This window comes from Dipodomys ordii, unplaced genomic scaffold (assembly GCF_000151885.1).
Source record: "Dipodomys ordii isolate 6190 unplaced genomic scaffold, Dord_2.0 Scaffold153, whole genome shotgun sequence".
NCBI lineage: Eukaryota > Metazoa > Chordata > Mammalia > Rodentia > Heteromyidae > Dipodomys > Dipodomys ordii.
Window position 1 is genome coordinate 389,505 of NW_012267369.1, and position 18,961 is coordinate 408,465.

The window sequence follows — 18,961 nt, forward strand, 5'->3', positions numbered from 1 at the left end:
TATATATACATATATGTATATATGTATATATACATATATGTATATATGTATATATACATATATGTATATATGTATATATACATATATGTATATATACATATATGTATATATGTATATATATGTATTATATATATATATATATATCATAGAAAACACATAAAGGAAGTTTTTGTTTGTTTTTTTGGGTCTGGTCGTGGGGCCTGAACTCTGGGCCTGAGCGCTGTCCCTCAGCTCTTCAGCTCAAGGCTAGCACTCTACCACTTGAGCCACAGGGCCTCTTCCGGCTTTTTTCTTTTTGCTTATGTGGTGCTAGGGAATCGAACCCAGGGCCTCAGCCATGTAAGGCAAACGCTCTACCACTGAGCCACCTTCCCAGCCCACATAAAGGAAGTTTTAAAACTAAAATCATACCCTGCTCCTGTGTGGTGGTATCACTCAGTTCACAGAGCAGAGCACATACCTAAGGTGTGCCACTTGGCACACAGGTGTACATGTGCTTCCTTCCCTTATCTACACGGGGTGGACAGGTTTCTACTAAAGTAGAAGTAAGTTTACAGCTGTATTTATCATTGCCTTATTACATTTCCATATACTTATACATGAACTTTTATAAGGAATCCCTTATTGATAGATCCTCATGTGTTTTCCAACTTTTTACCAATAGAAAAAACTGCTATAATCTTACTTGTGTTTTTGTACTTACTTGCTTAAATTCATATAGACAAAGTTGTTGTGTCAAAAGATACACCAAAAGCTATATGCATATATATATTTATATACTTATATTTTACAATTGAACCCCAGAAAGGAAAAGTGCCAGTTCCCACTTGGACATCTATTTCCCTAAGACTTCGTAAGTACAAGATTGGGAGGAGGGGGATATGTGGACATGCCAGAAATGAACCCCTATATGATGAATTGATGCTATTAAAGTGTACAAGGTACAAAACCGAACCCTTGGTTTCAAAATAAAAGATGATAGCAGTGTTTTGTAGAAAAATCTGTGCCAATCTCAAAGGGAGGAAGATAACCCTCACTTTTAAAAATCTCATTTCTATAGGTATTAAGTGAAATTAAAAAACTGTCTCTTATATTATTAGCCTTTTTTTTCTTCTTTTATGAATTGCTTACATGTAATCTTTGTTCTATCTTTCCTGTGACTCATTTCTAAAAGGCACTTGTATATAGTGTTTGTTATTTATCTTTTTATCATGTCAGTTGTTCTAGTTAATATTTTGTTTAGTTTTTGCTCTATGAAAATTGATGCGGAGGTAGGGATCAAGCATTCTTTGCTCATTTTTCTGTGTATGGTTTATGTTATGTTAAAAAGACCTTTCCTCTCCTAGTAATATAATTTTGTACACCCAGATTTTTAGGACTGGGACTTCTATGATTTTATTTCATGCCGTGAAGTTGTTGCTCCAGATAAGCCCTTGGGATTTTCGTGAAAGTAAGATGTGAAGTACAGGTACGCTTTTGTTTTTTTCCCAACGAGGAAGTCCTTTGTCCCATTAGCACTGGTGTAAAATTCTACCCAATCATATGCTAAATTCCTACTTCTACACTTAGGTCTATTTCTAGACTCTTTTCCGTGCAAGACCAATCCTGCGTGTTTTTAATTATGTCTAAAGCGTATTATGAAGCTACAGTTGTTTAAAATATTAAAAATCTGGCAGAACAAGTTTTTCTACCTTGACTATCTTTTTCCAACTTGTTTTTTGCGATGAATTTAGAATCACGTTGTCAAACTTCCCCAACCTCACTCCCAGCCGGAAAAAGAAAAGAAAATCTGGTAGGCTCTTTTTTGGGATCCGTGCATTCTTTTGAATACATTCAGTCCTATCAGATTGCCATTCTTATTGGCTCTCTGCTTATGTGAAACACTTTCAGCCCTTGGTAAGGTTGCAAGGACGGTACAAAGATCTGCGCTCCCTGACAAGGTCTCTGATCTGCTGCTTGTTACTGTCTGTTTAATCATTCCTCCCAAGAAAAGCATTGTCTTTTCCTGACCCTAACTGTGTCTGTCTACTGTGTCCTTCCTAACATATCTTCCACGACTAACCACACAGCCTGTCAGTTAGAAAATCACTAACTCAACGTGACTACTAGTCCCAGACCACCAGCAGCCTCCTTCCCTCCTTTGTGACCCAAAATGATGTCTAAGACTTCATTCTACCTTTAGCTGTCATGTGTCATTTCTTTTATAGGGAGCTGTGTCTTAATCTTGCTTGTTGCTCCTGACTTTCTTAATGTTATTTTGTTGTTGTTTTGTTGGTTATGGGGCTTGAACTCTGTCTGGATTCTGTCCCTGAGCCCTTTTGCTCAAAGCTAATCCTCTACCACTTTGAGCCACAGCTCCACTTCCCATTTTCAAGTGGTTAATTGGAGATAAGAGTCTCATGGACTTGCCTGCCTGGGCTGGCTATGAACCACGTCTACCTAGGTCTCCGCCAACTGAGCAGCTAGGATGACAGGCATGAGCCACTGGCGGCTGGCCTGACTTTTATAGTTTTAAAGCAAGTACTGAGCTTTCGTTCTGTGTGGCGACCCAGTCTGGTTTTGCCTTTTATCTCCTCACGGCCAAGAAGGTCCAAACACATACTATGCTCTTTGCAGGAGGCCCAGAAGACCTCCATCCCACCCCCAGTTGTGTCGACCTAGGTAGGCCTGGTCACACCGACATCTCCCTGCTGGCTTCCCTGTGAAAGCCTCATGTCCATTTGGAGATGGATTGGTATTTTGTGGGAAGATACTCTAGCCAGTATCCTGGTGTGCTACAAACCTATACATAGCCTTTGCCTCTGTCGTCAGCTCTCTCAAAGAAGCCACCACAATAACGGGTGCCAAATGGTGATGACTACTTCTTAAAAAGCAAACAACAAACAAAACAAAACAAAAACATCCTGTATTGAAGAGTTGATATTCTGTCAGTTGAGGGATTTTACCATCTTCCCTACTCGGTTATGCATTCGTTTATTCGTTACATTAGTGAGGACTCAAGGATTCACATTTGTGCATTGAATTTGAATACACATTCTCATTTATTTTGCTAGTCAAATACTCTAGATTTCAGATGCCCCTCAAAAATTCCTGTTATGCATGTGGGAGGGGCTCGGGGTGAGCTCAGGGCCTGGCCTCTGTCCCTGAGCTTTTTTGCTCAAGGCTAGTGCTCCGTCACGTGAGCCACAGCTCCACATCTGGCTTTTGCTGGTTAATTAGGGAGAACAGTGTCAAGGACTTTCCTGTCCAGGCTGGCTTTGAACTGCAGTCCTCAGATCTCAGTCTTCTGAGTAGCAAGGACTACAGTATGAACCACCAGCACTCAGTTCTTTTATATCCTTTTAGCATGTGTTTTTATTTCCTGAGCATTTCTTCCCCTTCTGACACAGTAGTTCCAGAAGGCCTGGAACCAGCCATTTCTCTAAGGAGCACTGTTCCTTTTGTTGGAAAATGGTACTTGAAACCAAGATCTGGGCACTGGGTATGCTTTTGTCTGGATGTGTCAGTACTTGTAGGTACTGTCAGTGGATAGAGCCACGATACACATGCATGCACGGAACACATGCATATGTGAAAATATTTTTATCTCTATATTTTTAAGCCTCACGTTTACCTTGATACTTCCAATTCCAGTACCTGAGCATTCTTTGTGGTCTTCCCTTTCCGTGGTTGGAAATTCCTTCCAGAGAGGAAGGAAGGAACCCGGCTTTTATTTTCCTCATGACCATCATCCACCAGCCACCTGCACATTCTCTGCCTCAGCACAGGACACCACTGCCACCTTCCTGGTAGCTCACCACCCCACTTCCTCCTCTTCTGCTGGGGGTAAGGTAGTGATAGGGCTTTCGTCCTTTGCTTTAGAAAACTACCTGAGGTCCTTGGATGACTAGGAACTGAAGACTGCGCCCACTTCCCCACAGCATGGCTGCAAGTGTGAGCACAGGATGAGGCTCCTCACTGCGGGTCAGTTTGTGTCAGGGAGCTGCTGGATTCCAGCAGCCAGTGTCTGACGCCTTGATGGTACTGAGGGAGATCCGTTCTGGCTCTAACTCAGCATATCACAGTGGAGGCTGGTTTTCAGGTGCTTTCTACACCGAGAGCCCCTTTTGTCCTGGTGAAGGAGCACCTGGCATCTGAGGTGAAGAATAGGAGGCGGTCCTGCATGATGGGAGGCGGTGCTGTACCCCGCTAGAGCCAGGTGGGGAAACAGGCCCAGGGTCCGTGAGTCCTCTTGCAGAATGTGCTGGCTTCCCTGGGCTGCTCTTGCCATCTTGGTTTGCGAATGATCAGGACAAATGGAAGGGAGAGGGGAAGAACCCATAGATGACGAGTGTAAGCCATCCCAACCTGTTTAGATTTCTCCAACTTAGAGAACAGTGAGATTCGCTAAAATTAACTTAGAATGGATTACAGACCTAAATGTAGTGCATTAAATTATAAGACTCACAGAAGATGAACAAGAAAATAGGCTGGGAAGGTAGCTCAGTGGTAGAGTGCTTACCTTGTATGCATGAGGACCTGGGTTTGATTCCTCAGTACCACATAAGCAGAAAAAGGGGGAAGTGGAGTTGTGGTTCAAGTAGTAGAGTGCTAGCCTTGAGCTGAAGAGCTGAGGGACAGCGCCCAGGTCCAGAGTTTAAGCCCCACAACCAACAACAGCAACAAATTAGAAATGTTTAGCCATTACATTTTAGGTATGATACTAAAGACACGATTCATGAAAAAATTGATGTTGAACTTCATAGTGAGGAAGTGTGAAGGAAATAAGAGTCACCACTAACCCTGGGTCTGGAGGGGTCTGGTGGAGTCTGATCTAGTAGAGACAGAGTGAACAGAACTTTGAGAACAGTCGTGGTAGAAAACATGCAGATCGATTAGAAGAAGTACCTCGGTGGGCCCAGGAGAGAAGGTGTGTGGGAGCAAGGCTGGAGAAGACTCTAGGAGTGCCCCTGAGGCCTGGGCTTATTGTCCGGCATGGAGGGGACTGACGGAGAGCCCAGGAGCAGTTGCGGAATGTAGAGGGTAAGGTACTCAGGAGACAGGCTTGTTCCACTTCACAGCAGGGCTGCAGGAGGTCAGACTTGGGAAGGACCCACCGATGCTCTGGGGGGCACTGGCACAGAAGCCCCAGGGGAGCAGCAGGTGCAGCTATGGTTTAGACTCATGTCTAGCTATAAATCAACAGCAAGGAGCTCCTGTCTAGGAGCACCAAGCAGAGTCTAGTCCTTACCTCCCTCCCCTGTAGGAACGTCTCTGACTCACCCAGTAGCAGACAACAGGGAACACCTGCTGCAGTGGAGGTTTCCTGAAGGCTCAGGACCCTGGGGGGAGCAATGTCAGACTCCAACCTTGAGAGGCTTCTGGAAGTACAGGGAAGGAAGAGTGACTCACTCAGAGTTGGAGACAGAGGGGCCAGGAGGGAGGCTAGCAACAGGAGTCTAGTAGGTGAACAGCAGGGATGGGACAGTAGAAAATCAGCCCACCCCAGCAAAGCTCAGCTGGCCGGTCTGATGCATGGCTAGGCCCAGGCTTGCCAGTGTCGGGGCCCAAGTCAGTCTATGTTAACATCCGGTGTGTCTGTTGGATGTGTTCTCTGCTAGAAGCTGTAAGAAAGTAGTGTCTCAGTGACTTAATTATTTATCCCTGCCTGCCTCCGTATGTTTATGGACACTCTGCCTCCTGTTCAGTATTCTGTGTGGACTTGTAGAAACCAAGGTCATCAACTGTGGCTCCTGCCTTCTGGGCACACCTGTCCAACAAGGAGCCAGATCCCGTGTGGCCAGTGCAGTGTGTGTGCCGCCCTGGCGGGGTGGTCCTTAGAAGCCAGCAGGCCACACAGAACTGCAGAGCACACGTGTCTGGAGTGGACGAAAGCAGAAGCAGCAGGCCTATCTGCATACTCCCCGGGGGCCACCGTGAAGGCGTGTGGCACCTGAGGGCCAGCAGGAAGGAGCTGCTCGGCCAGGACCTCTGTGGATGCCAGTGCAGCTCGGTTGCAGTGCCGTGAAGGGGGTGGGGAGGCCGGGGCAGGGTGGGCTGTGTTTAGAAGATGTCCCCTGGGCTTTTTACTGCCACTGGTTTATTTAGCACCTTCTGTATGCAACACTGGCAGGTCCTGGGAGTAAGTGAGCAACCATAAGAGTTTCAAGCCAGAGAAAGAAGGCTATGTGCATTATGGATAGCACAAGGCCAGCATGGAGGCTGGGCACTGTGTGGGCACATAGTAGGACCTCTGTGGTATCTGCAGAACAACTGTTCCTAGCACAGTGGCACCTCAGTCCGCCTGAGGGGCTGGTCTGCAGAAGAGGGGGTGGCTTGAGTGTGAAGACAGGTCTGCCAGGCTCCCGCTGGCCATGGCATGGAGGTAGACAGAGCAGCCTGAACATGGACCTGGAGGCACCCTGAGGGAGGGCACACTGGAGGCGGCGGCAGCTCCTGTTTGAGAGCAGAGACACGTGGTGGGGGTGGTGCCAGGAACCCATGCAGAGACAGATTGTGAAGGCCTTTGAATACCATATAAAGGCTCTCGATCTAACAGGCACCACAAACCACTGAAGATTTCTAAACTGAGGACTGACTTGCAGTCCAATTATTTTTCAGTCATGCTGGTTAGCAGAGTGGTGGGTGGACCAGAGAGAATAGGAAAGCAGGGTAGAGTCTTGGGAGAAATGTGAGGGCCTGAATTTGTGCAGTGAGAATAGAGAAGAGGTTACTGAGCGATTTAAGAGCCAAAGAAAACACCCCTTCACCCTTGGTTTTATGGGTCTCAGGACTCTGCCTGCAGCCCCATTGGTCACCTTGCCTGGGTGGCTCAGGGCCCCGTGCTGTCCGAGGTAAATGCTTTCCTCTAGTGCGCCATCTTAGTTCCCAGTCTGTGTAGCTGCTTGAGTTGCATCTTTCTACTCCTTTTGAAAGTCTCTCTGAAGGCAGGGACAGGGCCTGGTTTTTGCTTACCGCAGACACCCCACTACCCCGCATGGCTTCTGCTCCCTGGAACCATTCACAGGTGAGTGTGTGGGTGGGTGGCACAACAGAGGGCAAAACTCACACAAGGGTCTGAACTTGGATGCAGATCACCCCAGGAAAGAGCATAGCCGGGAGGGCTGATAGGTGAGGAGGGCCCCGCGGGCCTGGGGAAGGGGTTTGCAGCACTTGGAGTTGAGTTGGGTGCCTCTCCATGGATTCTGAGCGTAAAGGTTTATTGCAAGACTCAAAGCTCAGACCTTTGAGCATAGATGCCGGATGGGAGGGCAGGGAGCCCTGTGACCCGGAAGGCCTGACTGAGCCTCCGGTTCTTAAAGCCATGAGAGGAGGCTGCCAGAGTGCCCACGACTCTGAGATGCTCTCACGCGGTCACATTCACTAGCCAGACAGGTGGCTTTCAGACCCTAAGGACTGCTGGGGGTCTGTCTTCAGGAAGCTGTACTCTAGGACCACACCCCTACACAGTAGGGGCCTCCTCCTCCCACTCCCCCAATTCTCTCAGGACTCCCACTAGCTAGCAGTGGCTTGACTCAGAATTGGAGATGGCCCTGTGACCGCTGCCTGTTACCAGTTAGAATGGCCCTTGTCATTCCTTCCATCACACTGGGGAAGGGGGCTAGGGGAGGTGTGTCTTCATTTTGACAAGGCAGCTAAGACTTGAGTAGGACACCCAGCCAGCAGACTGTCCCTATCCAGGGTGGTGTGAACTGGGTGTTCACACCACCTCTTTCAGTGGCTGTGTCCGCCTGCCCCTCCCAAGAACTCTTGCCAACCAGTCTCGGAAGCAGAAGCATCTCCTTACAGCCCTGGCCGGCTGCACAGTGTGGTCTGCACTGAGGACATAGGGGCCGCCCTGCATTGTTGCCCCAGTGCCTCTGCTGGGAAGGTGAGCCCACCCCTCCAGTGCCATGTCCAGCCCAGAAACCTGCCCCTCAGGCAGCCCCCAGGCTCCTAACAAGCCAGGTCGGCCAGGTCTGAACATCCTTGTTGAGAGAAATGTCCCCCCATGGCAGATACGTCCTCATCGCTCAGCAGTCAGGGGTGCTGCACTGTGTCCAGGAAGTAGCTGCCCAGATAGGCTAGTCTCAAGACTGCAGTATGGCAGGAGCTGGAGGCCGCACTGAGAAGCCAGGCCCTGCCTCTGGCCTCACAGGCCGAACCCTCAGGCCATCCTAAGGCTTGGTCTTCTTGTCTGCCCACCTAGGCCCTCAGCAGGTGCTTTCTGCTGTGAGTTTGTACATGGGCCTACAACATAGAGTTTCTTCCTGGAGAAGGTTGTGGCAGGAGGCCAGGTAGCAGGCAGCCAAGCAGGACCCAGCCGCTCTGAGAAGCGTCACTGTGAGGTTGAATTGGGCCGAGCTGGCGGGACTTCTTGTTAGGACGCAGGTACTGAGGCAGAACTGAAGGAGCCCTCGTCCTCCAGGAGTGCTTGTGTGGCCTCCTCTCTGGTTAATGTCAACCAGGAGCTGGGTTTGTGGACTAGATTGAAAGTGAGAGATGGCAAGAGCTCGTGGGGGGATGAGGGGCACATGAGAGTGCCAGAGACCCAGCCAGTGTCCTGCAGGACAGCCTCCTGCTTTCTTAAGGACACAAGACCGCACCTGAGACCCTCCAGCAGCCAGATAGCCTCAGATCTTATCGCCACAAGGATGACAGGGATGAGTTTCTCCATGGCAGAAGCAGCACCACAAGGTTCTTCACCCACAGCGGGCTCAGGATAGCGAACTCCAAATGCTGGATCATGCTGCTGCTGCTGTTTCCTTCCTCCTCCCCGACACCCAAAAGCATGAGGACCAGAGTCCACACAGCTAGAGAATGGGGGTGTCCCGGGGAGTGTGCGCACAGATGGGAAAGAAAAAGCCCTTTCCCAGAGTGTGTGTGTGTGTGTGTGTGTGTGTGTGTGTGTGTGTGTGTGTACATGCACATGTGCATGTGTGCACGTGGACAGAGGGCAAGAGGTTGGGGGACTAGAACAAGGAGGGCTGCATGTGTGTGTGTGTGTGTATGTGTGTGTATGTGTGTGTGTGTGGACAGAGGGCAGGAGATTGGGGGATGATAAGACTAGAACAAGGGAGGGCTGCATGTGTGTGTGTGTGTGTAAACACACATGTGCATGCATGCACGTGGACAGAGGGCAGGAGATTGGGGGATAATAAGACTAGAACAAGGGAGGGCTGCATGTGTATGTGCACATGTGTGTATGTGCATGCGCACACGTGCATGTGTGCGTGTGGACAGAGGGCAAGAGGTTGGGGAATAATAAGACTAGAACAGGGGAGGGCTGCATGTGTGTGTGTATGTGTGTGTGTGTGTGTGTGTGCGCACACGTGCATGCATGTGCGTGGACAGAGGGCAGGAGATTGGGGGATAATAAGACTAGAACAAGGGAGGGCTGCAGAGACTGCTGTTGCAGGCATCTTGTCTCACTGAGAGACATCCAGGATGCATTTGTGTCCCCTGTCCCTTGGGAGTAGCTTACCCTGGGCCCTCTGACCAGGCTGGAGCTTTCCAATATGTCTTCTCCTGCCTGAGGGTAGAGCAGCAGGGAGCCTTGTCTGAGTAGCTGGCAGTGATCCCAAGTGGCATGTTGATCAATGGCAAGATCTCTGGGTTCCACTCTCCCACGCTGAAACGACACATTGTTGATAGCAGCCAGTTAACCAAGTCCTTAGTCACCAGTAGTCTCATCGGAGCCTTCGCCCTGGCCACAGGTTAAAGCAAAAACCTCTTCTGAACAGCTAGATCGGCCCTGACAAAGATGAATGTCTAATTCACTTGGAATCTCCTTACTGCTGCCTGTAATAAAAAGCTTGCTCTGCAGCATCTCCCCCTGCCGATGTTTCTCTGAAATTAAATATCAGAAGGACACATAGTAGCCCAATTCCATGCCAGGCCAATATTATCAGATTGATGTCAGTAGTGATAGCAGAAGAAGGATACGTTGATGAGATTCCATTTATTAAAGTGAAGATGCACCAAAGGTTTGGGGCACAAGGTGAGCGGCGGTGGGGTGTGCCTCAGGGTGAGTTGACTGGAGGCAGGAAGGTACCCAGCTCTGCTAGGGAACCCTCTCCCTGCCCACCAAGAGACTGGCGTAACTGTGGCAACACTGGAAGGTGCCATTCCTGTTGTGACCCAGGCCACTGATTCTTCACTTTCCTTTCCACGTCTGTCCTTTGTTTGCTTCATGCATCCACAAATCAGGCATCTTCCTCTCTCCTGTTTCTCCCTAGGCTCCTGCCTGGGAGCCCTCCCTCCCCTCTCCTCACTTGGAGGCAGCAGCTTCTAGCAGGCTCCATGGAGGGGCCTCAAACTGCATGGTCTGCCTGTTTTGCTGCTTGCTTGTCTTCCAAAGTGAGAGACCTACATTATGCTCAGCTCTCTTGTGGTGCAGCCTTGCATGCTCTACTTTTGCTCTATCTTTTCTCTAAAGGTAGAAGAGCTGGGGGGTGGGGGGGCACTGTAGGGACAAGGGCCGTGGAACCAAACACACCAGGCATTTCTCCTGAATCCACCTTACTGTGTGACCTTTGTTAAAGCACTTGAGAGTGGGGTAGTGATGCCTACCTCACAAGGTTGTCATGGATATTCAGAGAGCATGGTAGTCTGTGGCAGGACCACAGGCCTGCCATCCATCCCAGAGAACCTGAATTTCCACTGGTTGCTAGGATAGAAGTGTATTTTCTCCCTTCTTATAGCCTGGTCCTCACCCTGACGTCTTCCGGCAGGCAAAGCTTCCTGCAGAGTCAAGGAAGGTACTGTGCAGACCTACTCAGGAGTCACAGCTTCTCCCCTGAGCAGGGGGCTGAGGCACTTGGTTCACATCTAAATGCAGATGGTGCCTCACCAGGTCAGAGCAGAATGTGGCACGGACCTTCGTGACAGAGCTCACTGCAGTACTACTGGTGCAAGGGCCCTGGCCAGACCTCCGAGTGTGGTCCTGAATGTGCTGGCTCCCATAGCTGCTGTCCACAGCCCTGCCAGTGTGGCCTCTGGAGGGCAGGTCAGGGCACCTTCTATATGGGGCGCGTAACATGGCACTACCAGTTGGTGCCTCCAGATGACAGAAGTCCAGAGGCCCAGGGGTGGCAGCAGGGCGGGACACTCGGAGAGGTCCGGCATCCCTGGGCTGCTTAGAGCACGACGCTGGCCCCACCTCTGACTCCCTGTGCAGCTGTCCTCATCCTTCCTTCACTTTTTCATACAAGGAGAGACATTAGTTTTCCATTGTGTTAGGAGCCCATGCTACCTTACTGTGACCTCATCTTCATCGGCCTCACCGCTAATGACCCTACTTCCAAATAAGGTCATGTTCTGAGTCCAGGAAGGATATGGGCTCTGAAGAGAATCCGTGGCCCCTGCACATGGACACCTCTCCCCAAGCTGTGCCCTGCTGATAGCAGCTGCGGTTGTGACATAAGCCAGAGCAGAGCATGCAAGCCTGTGCCACAGGCGAGCTGGGAGTAGAACCGCGGGGAGTGGGGTCTGTCTCCTTCCGGGTTATGCACTGTGGCTGCCAGGAGCCCAGTTTCCTGACCTCCCTGCAGGATTACGGTTTCGGCCGTGTACCTTTCCAGGATGGCCCCACCTGGGTCACGTGGCCCAGGCCTTGCTCCCAGCCAGGTCTGAGCGGGTCTTGAGTGCTCTGAGAGCCTGGGTGGGAAGAACAGTGTGGCAGCGTCCTACGCTGTAGGCTCCATGCAGGGCTGCACCTCCCCAGGGCTGCCAGACACCCACCCACCTTCCCGCAGGCACCACCGCCCCTCCCACCGCTGCCCTGACGGCCTTTGTTCCCAACACCTGCAGCTCAGTTGCTAACAAGAGCTGCACTTCTCAACACTCACACACTTTTCAGGTCACAGCTTTGGGGCAGGTGTGTCACCATCCTTCTGTACAAAGGTGAGAGATGAGAGCTTGGCCTTGCCTTGGGGCGAGACAGGGCACCTACGCACTGCCTAGGGTGGTGGGGGCTCCCCGGTGTCACCAGATGTACACAAGGCACTGAGCTAGAGGTCCAGGAGTTACTCTGTCCCTGGAAAACTCGTGGCATGCTGTGAACACCTGAGTCTGAGCACTTGAAGAGGCACCACTCAAAGAACTCCTGTTGTTGGCATGCATTATAAAATAAGGTGGCCCCAACCTAGACCGGAGGGGCTGGCCTGGCTAGCGTGCATTGTACTCCTCTCACAATCAGCTTCACCCCAGCCTTAGCCCTGCCCGCTGCAGGGAATGCATTCACTTCGGGAGTCAGAGTCTGCCTGTCTTGTCCCATTTGGAGCTTTTTGTGAACAAATGGGTAGAATTTCTTCCTGTTGACATTTGCCCACCATTCTGCGTGCTCATACTGTCCTGCTGCATCCCGGAGAAGAGGCCTCTGTGGTCCCAGAGGTGCTATTGGTGTGAAAGGGATAGATTTCACCATGGCCCAGTTTCTCCTGACCTGGGAGCCCATGGGTGTTCTCTGAGGTTTCCCCTTGACATGCCCAGGGCCCCTCACCGGACACCTGAAGACCGGTGCGGGAGGAACAAGTGAAGCTCATGGGGAAAGGGACAAGGAATCAGGCCAGCCTCTGTTCTTCTGTAATCCTGAAGAATAGGTGTCATGTCTCAGTGGTCCATCTGTAGAGGACAAGTCTCAGAATCAGAGTTCTGGCTCTAAGATGACTCAGACTGGGCCTGGACACCTCCACTGGACCTTAACAGAGAACATTTTTCCTCCCTGGTTGGTTAGCCTCACTCCTAGTCCCAGAGCAGACATTACCTGCATTTGAGCCTGGCGCTTCCCCTAAGTGGTGTCTGCTCAACCTTACATCACATGATGGTGGGGGACAAGGGTCCTAAGTCATACGTTGGAGGGAGAAGTGGGCACTGCTTCAACATAGATGCTGTGTCTTTAGGGACACGGACTCTAGAGGGGCAGCATGTAAGAAAGCAGGGATGGGATCAGTGGGCTGAGCAGCAGTGCAGGGGGCAGGCGAGCGCACAGGGACTGTGCTCTCAGACCCTACACCTTCTCAGGTGGGAGCCTGAGATGAGGACGGGGCGGGGGGGGGGGGGGGGGGAAGGGGTTGCGGAGATGCTCAGAGCTGTGCACAGAGAAGACATGTGCCAGTAACACCACTTCCTCCAAGCACACACGGTTTTAAAGGACCATGCTAACACCCATTGTGCCCACGATGATAAAGTCCAAAACCACAACCATTCTACAGGCACATGGGGAGTGATGGGTGGCTTCCTGACGGTGGGCCTGGCCCTAGGTGGAAGCCCGTGGGGGAGGCCCATGGGCCTCCTGATGGGTTGGGAAGTGGATGCGGACACACACAAACTTCCTCTGTCAGAGCATGGCTCTTCAAGACTGGGTCTATGCAGCAAGATCCAGTATGGGCTGGAGAGGGTCACGCCAGGGGGCCAGGTGGGCAGCAAATTCATGCCAGGGTGACCTCCCCAGCCCCACCTGGCTGCTGGGGATAGGTGTGCTCTGCTCCGGCCCGTCGGCCCTCCCCTCAGGAGTGCTGGAATGGGGCCCTAGAGAGCCTGCTTCTCCCTGCTCAGTCCCACTCTGTTGTGATTGGGTCTGAGCAGGAAGACCGTGTTCAGGGTTGTACAGGAAAGAAAGAAGGACCATGGGCAGTGTTGTGGGGCTGGACTGCAATGCCCAAAGTACCCCATCTCCAGACTGCTAGAGCGAGCTGGTGAGATGCCACCTGACTCTTTAGCCTTGGAGGGTTCTGCTGCTCTCTGTTCTTTGTAGATGAGTCTGGTTTGATTAGGTTATCGTAAACAGTAGTGGTGCTGCTCTCCTCCAGTGGCTGCTGTCAGTAGAGACCTGGCAGGAGAGCTGCAGGCCTGTAGGCCCCGTCTGCATCTGAGAGCGCGGTATGTGCATAATGCTGGGCCTGCCTTTGGCTAAGAAAGCTGAGGAAAGGCCCCGCCTCACGTCCCGTCCCCCCCCCTCCGCCATGAGCGTACCGAACTGTGGGACACTAGCCAGGGTTACTGTGGAGCCACAGCGCCGTGACAGCGCCCCCTGGGCGCACCTGGTCCACACTCAGCAGCTGGGTAGAGCTGGTGTGGCCAAGCCCATGTAAATACACATGGCTGTGCTCACAGTGCCTGCCCTGTGGCCTGAGCAGGAGTGTGCAGGAGGGCCGGTGAGTGGTGGCATTCAGCCGCCTCCCAGCCTAGGGCCACTGGGGGGAGCTGCATGGGTGTGTCCCCGCTGTAGTGTGAGCCGCTAGGTGGACACGTGGTGAGTGTGGGAGTCAGGAGTGAGGCGATGAGCCCATGGAAGGGCAAGTGTGAGCATGCCGGGCCGTGAGAAGCTGAGAGGAAGGCTGCAGGGGTGGGAAGAGGAGCCTGCGTGAGGCTGAGGGCAGGGAGACTCCTGCTGCAGTCTTCTCGCGTGTGTGTGTGTGTGCGCGTGCACGCGTGTGTGTGCGTGAGGCTGAGGGCAGGGAGACTCCTGCTCCAGTGTTCTCGCGTGTGTGTGTGTGCGCGTGCACGCGTGTGTGTGCGTGAGGCTGAGGGCAGGGAGACTCCTGCTCCAGTATTCTCGCGTGTGTGTGTGTGCGCGCGCACGCGTGTGTGCGCATTCTTCACAATTTTGAAAAGTGAGTATATTCATTTGTTGTGGGCACTACAACTACTCCAATGAAGGAAGGAAGAAGAAATAGTAAAGCATCTTAAGATGTTACCATGGCTATCTGTAAGAAATTTGAAACGCTTCGTTTCATTTTTGGACATTCTTAGTTCTCTAGATTTCCTGACTTCACGCGTATTTATTTTGAAATCATAGGAAAGATTTTGCATGAGAGAATAGTGTGTATCTGGTTATAGTCCCAAGTGAACCCTGGCACAGAGGAGGCCTAGCGAGGCCGGGCTAGGAGGGCCAACTAGAGGTCAGGGCCTCCAGCTGAGGTCACTGCCCCCCAGCCCTTTCCTGCACCCAAGCCGCTCTTGGCTCCAGGCTGAGAGGTGGCTCAGCATGGAGCCCAGAGCCTCCTCCCCCAGGGTGTGATGCTTTTGCCACCCTCGGCCCTGTAGTGGGTTAGATGGCTACCAGTGGCTTCTAGCCTCGTGTCTGGCCCATGGATGTTTGTAAATGGTGTCATTTCCCTCCCAGGCCCCGCCGAGTGGAGCCTGTGTGCTCAGGGCTCCAGTACCAGATCCTCCGCTGCTATCGAGACCATCTGCACGAGGTGCTGCTCTGCTCAGACCTGGTCAAGGCATACCAGCACTGTGTCAGCTCTGCCCACAAGGTAAGGCCAGCCTGCCCCCCCCCCCGGGCATCAAACCAGCCACCTGCCTCTCCTCTGGAGTCAGAACTGGGCTCTGTGCTTGCCAAGGGATGAGCTCCCCCACTACCTCTGCATGACCTCTCTGCTTGGCTGCTCCCACGAATACCATGGAGGGTGCGGTCAGCCCTGCCTTCCAGCGGTATATGTTTATACCGACATATCTCACCACTGTCCTTGCTGCACCAAGGCAGAAATACGATGATGAAGGCAGACAGATGGATGGCAGTATGTTCCAGCATGTCTCTGTCACTCCAGCCTGCCTAGAGAGGCTCTGGGACACGGCCAGGCCCAGCCCCCGCCCCTAGCACTACTAGAGAGTGAATTGGAGATGAGCAGTTGTCCATGGCAAAAGCTAGCCTGGCCCTCCCAGCCTGTTTGGAGCATGTTCTTGTGCTCTGGACCAGTGTGTCCAGGCTCCCAGCACTCAGGGACACACACGTGGCCTCAGATAGGACAGGAGTTAGAGAAAACCTCACCATCCCCTCCAGCCTTTGTCTCATAAGGCTCCTGGCAGCTAGGGTCCCCCAAAAGGACCCAGGTGTCAGAAAAAAGGGGCCCACCTGGTGGGGAGCCTCAAGCGGCAGGCCTGAGCCCCTGGGACGGCGCAGACACCTATGGGACACCTCCAGGTGGGGAGCCTGATATCACGTGCAGCTATCCGCTGCGTAGCAGTCTAAGGACTGTGAGCCCCGATTAAACAGCCGTGCACTCGCTCTCCCAGGGGCTGGGAAGGTGGCTCAGTGGTAGAGCGCTTGCCTTGCATGCATGAGGCCCTGGGTTCGATTCCTCAGCACCACATAAGCAAAAAGAAAAAAGCCTGAAGTGGTGCTGTGGCTCAAGTGGTAGAGCGCTAGCCTTGAGCTGAAGAGCTGAGGGACAGCGCCCAGGCCCAGAGTTCAGGCCCCACGGACGACCAAAAAAAAAAAGAAAGAAATTCTTGGCTGTTAAGTTAGAGACCAAAGGGGCACCCCAGTAAGGCCGAGCAAAAGTGTGACGAGGCTTCTGTGCACCTACACTAAGCTCTAAGGTCAGGGCCTCCCGCTGAGATCACTGCCAAGCCAGCCCTTCTCTGTATGTGGGAGGCTCAGGTCAGTCCGCTCCTGAGCCAGCTTGGGGGGGTGTGGTACGGGGGGGGAGGGGGAGAGGGTCTGTGTCCTTCTGGACACTATTACAGAGACTCTGTCTCCAGGCACAGCAGCCATCCAGCAAGTGGTCCTGCTCCAGGGAAGTGGCCCTGTCCTGGGTGGCCGGCACAGAGCCCTGAGCAAAAGGCCTCTGGATCTGTAGGCACACAGTCATCCCCAGAGAGCCATGACTAAACTCTGACTGTTGTCTTTGCAGGGATAAGGAGCAGCTGTCATTCCTGCCCTGCCAGTGAGCTGGAGCCCTGAAGGGGGACTGACCACGGGACCACAGACCCCAGGCCATGGCCACAGTGCTCTGCTGGCCTCTGCGCTTGCAGCTGCTATGTGATTAGGAAAGTGTGTGCTACTGTCTGAGAACAAATAAAGCAGATGTCACTGTTTTCACCCATCCGCTCACTGGCCAGCTATCACTGCTGCCCTCTCTGTGCCCAGCCCCTCCTGGACAGTGATGACAGTGTTGGGTGAGGCTCCTCAGGAGCACCCAGGAACATGCCGTTACCTGATGGTGGCAAGTCTGCTGCCAAAGCAGGTGCTATAGAGCAACAGGAAGCCATTCTGTAGGGAAACTGCGGGGAAAGCCAGCTTCCAGAAGTAGGCTCTTCCTGTCCTCAGACACCGAAGCTGAAGGACAGAGAGGGGCAGGGCTGCAGAGTTAGCAGGGCTGGGGAGCTAAGCCTTGAGCCGAGAGCAGAGCTCTCCTTGTTGAACCCTGTGGCTCCCCTGTTGGGGGCCGGGGGTGGTTCCTAGAGTGACGCAGTGCAATAAGGCCCTGTACACCAGACCTTGGATGTCAGACCAGACCAGGGCGAAGCTGACAGGCTCTGAACCTGCGCGACTAGGGGACAAGATGACAGATAGGGTACGGCTTTGTTCTCTGTGGTTGAAGTTCAGACCCTCCTTCCCCTCAGTCCCTGGGCCAAGGCGCCATGACCCTGGTGAGGCCTGTGCTTTGTCAGAGCAGTGAGTTTGGGAAGAGCTTGGGGCCTTCCAGCCACTCTGTTGGTGACCCTGGGCTGACCAGTAGACTTTCTCTATAAACCCTCTGGAGAGGAGGCTGTCATCTGGGAGAGTCCCAGATACCTGGGCAGGCTTGTCCAGCCACACTACAGGAGGTCTGGGGGGAGAAGTCCTGGGAGAGCAGCATCTGGCAGCACAGCTCAGCAAGTGTGCAGGGACGAACAACCAGGGAGGCCCAAGGATCCTCTGGCGTGAGTGCTCAGGGAGGAGGGTTCCCAGGTCCCCTGGCTCACTACGCCAGAGCCAGCCTTGAGCCAGACTCAGCAGCCCCCTCTGACACTCCTGAGACCCCGGCAAGGGAGGCCACCCGGGGGGGGAGGGGGACGGGGGACTTCTGTCTCCTCGTCTGCAGGGCTTTGTCCAATATCAGCGACACAGGAGCAACTTCAAGATGTCTGCGTTCATCTCTCCGGGTATCAGTTGGGGGCCTAGGAAAGGAAACAGTACCAGGAGAGCATGCGTCGGCTGGACGCTGCGCATGCTGTGCCAGCCTGCCTGCTGGATCACCTGCTTCCCAGATCCCCTTCCAGAGACCTCCTGTGGACCGCCTTCCTCACCCGGCAGCGAGAGCGGAGGCCACACTCCCTCTGCGGCACGCCGCTCCCAGCATCCTGGAGGACTGGGCTGGGTCCAGCAAGCCGGCAGGGGGCTTTTGTCTTTTTAGGTTGGGGTAGGGAGAAGCTGCCCAGGGACACAATGTATGTGCTCTTTTCCCAGGACTTCTACATCTGTGTGGGGCCCGCATGCTCACGAGTGCACCTGCTGTGTGTGCGTATGTGTGCCTGTGTGGGTCTGGGTGCCGCGTCCACTTCTGAAGGCACTTACAGTTACCTGTGTGTGCACATGGGGTCTTTATACATAAATGCCCTTGTCTGTGTGCATGTGTTCGTGTGTGACTGGGGTGTGTGTGCTTCTGTGTGTGCATGTACATATGGGTGCACATTTGTCCTTGTGTGTGTGGTCTGTGTGTACCTGTCCATCTGTGCATGTGGACTTGACTTTATACACAAGTGGCCAGCCATGCTCAGCACCCACTTTCTGAACTTAGCCCCTCTCCTGTACACACCACTGGGGGTGGGGGTGTAGGTAGACATATGTATGGGCACTTGTGCATGGTGTGCCCTTGTGTCTCTATACCTTTGTACCTGCATGTGACCACACATGACAGAAGGTCAAGTCAGGGAGACATTGCATGGGATGGGCTGTGTAGCGGGTATGTCCAGCGCTGACAGTGAGCGTGCGCAGGGGGCCCGCTTACTGAAGGCAGAGGAGACACTGCATGGGATGGGGTGTGTGTAGCGGGTATGTCCAGCGCTGACAGTGAGCGTGCGCAGGGGGCCCACTTACTGAAGGCAGAGGAGACACTGCATGGGATGTGCTGTGTAGCGGGTATGTCCAGCGCTGACAGTGAGCATGCGCAGGAGGCCCGCTTACTGAGGGCAGAGGAGACACTGCATGGGATGGGCTGTGTAGCGGGTATGTCCAGCGCTGACAGTGAGCATGCGCAGGGGGCCCGCT

General features: G+C 53.0%; 1 protein-coding gene across 1 annotated transcript in view; it reads left to right on the forward strand.

Moving 5' to 3' along the window:
- Window positions 1-16,816, forward strand: part of Chchd6 (coiled-coil-helix-coiled-coil-helix domain containing 6) — a 219,521-nt gene extending 202,705 nt beyond the window's left edge. The window contains exons 7-8 of the mRNA XM_013032290.1: window positions 15,107-15,242; window positions 16,623-16,816. Coding sequence (XP_012887744.1) covers window positions 15,107-15,242; window positions 16,623-16,628 — 142 coding nt within the window. The 3' untranslated portion in view covers window positions 16,629-16,816. The remainder of the gene's footprint in view (window positions 1-15,106; window positions 15,243-16,622) is intronic.
- The last annotated feature ends 2,145 nt before the right edge of the window (window positions 16,817-18,961 follow it).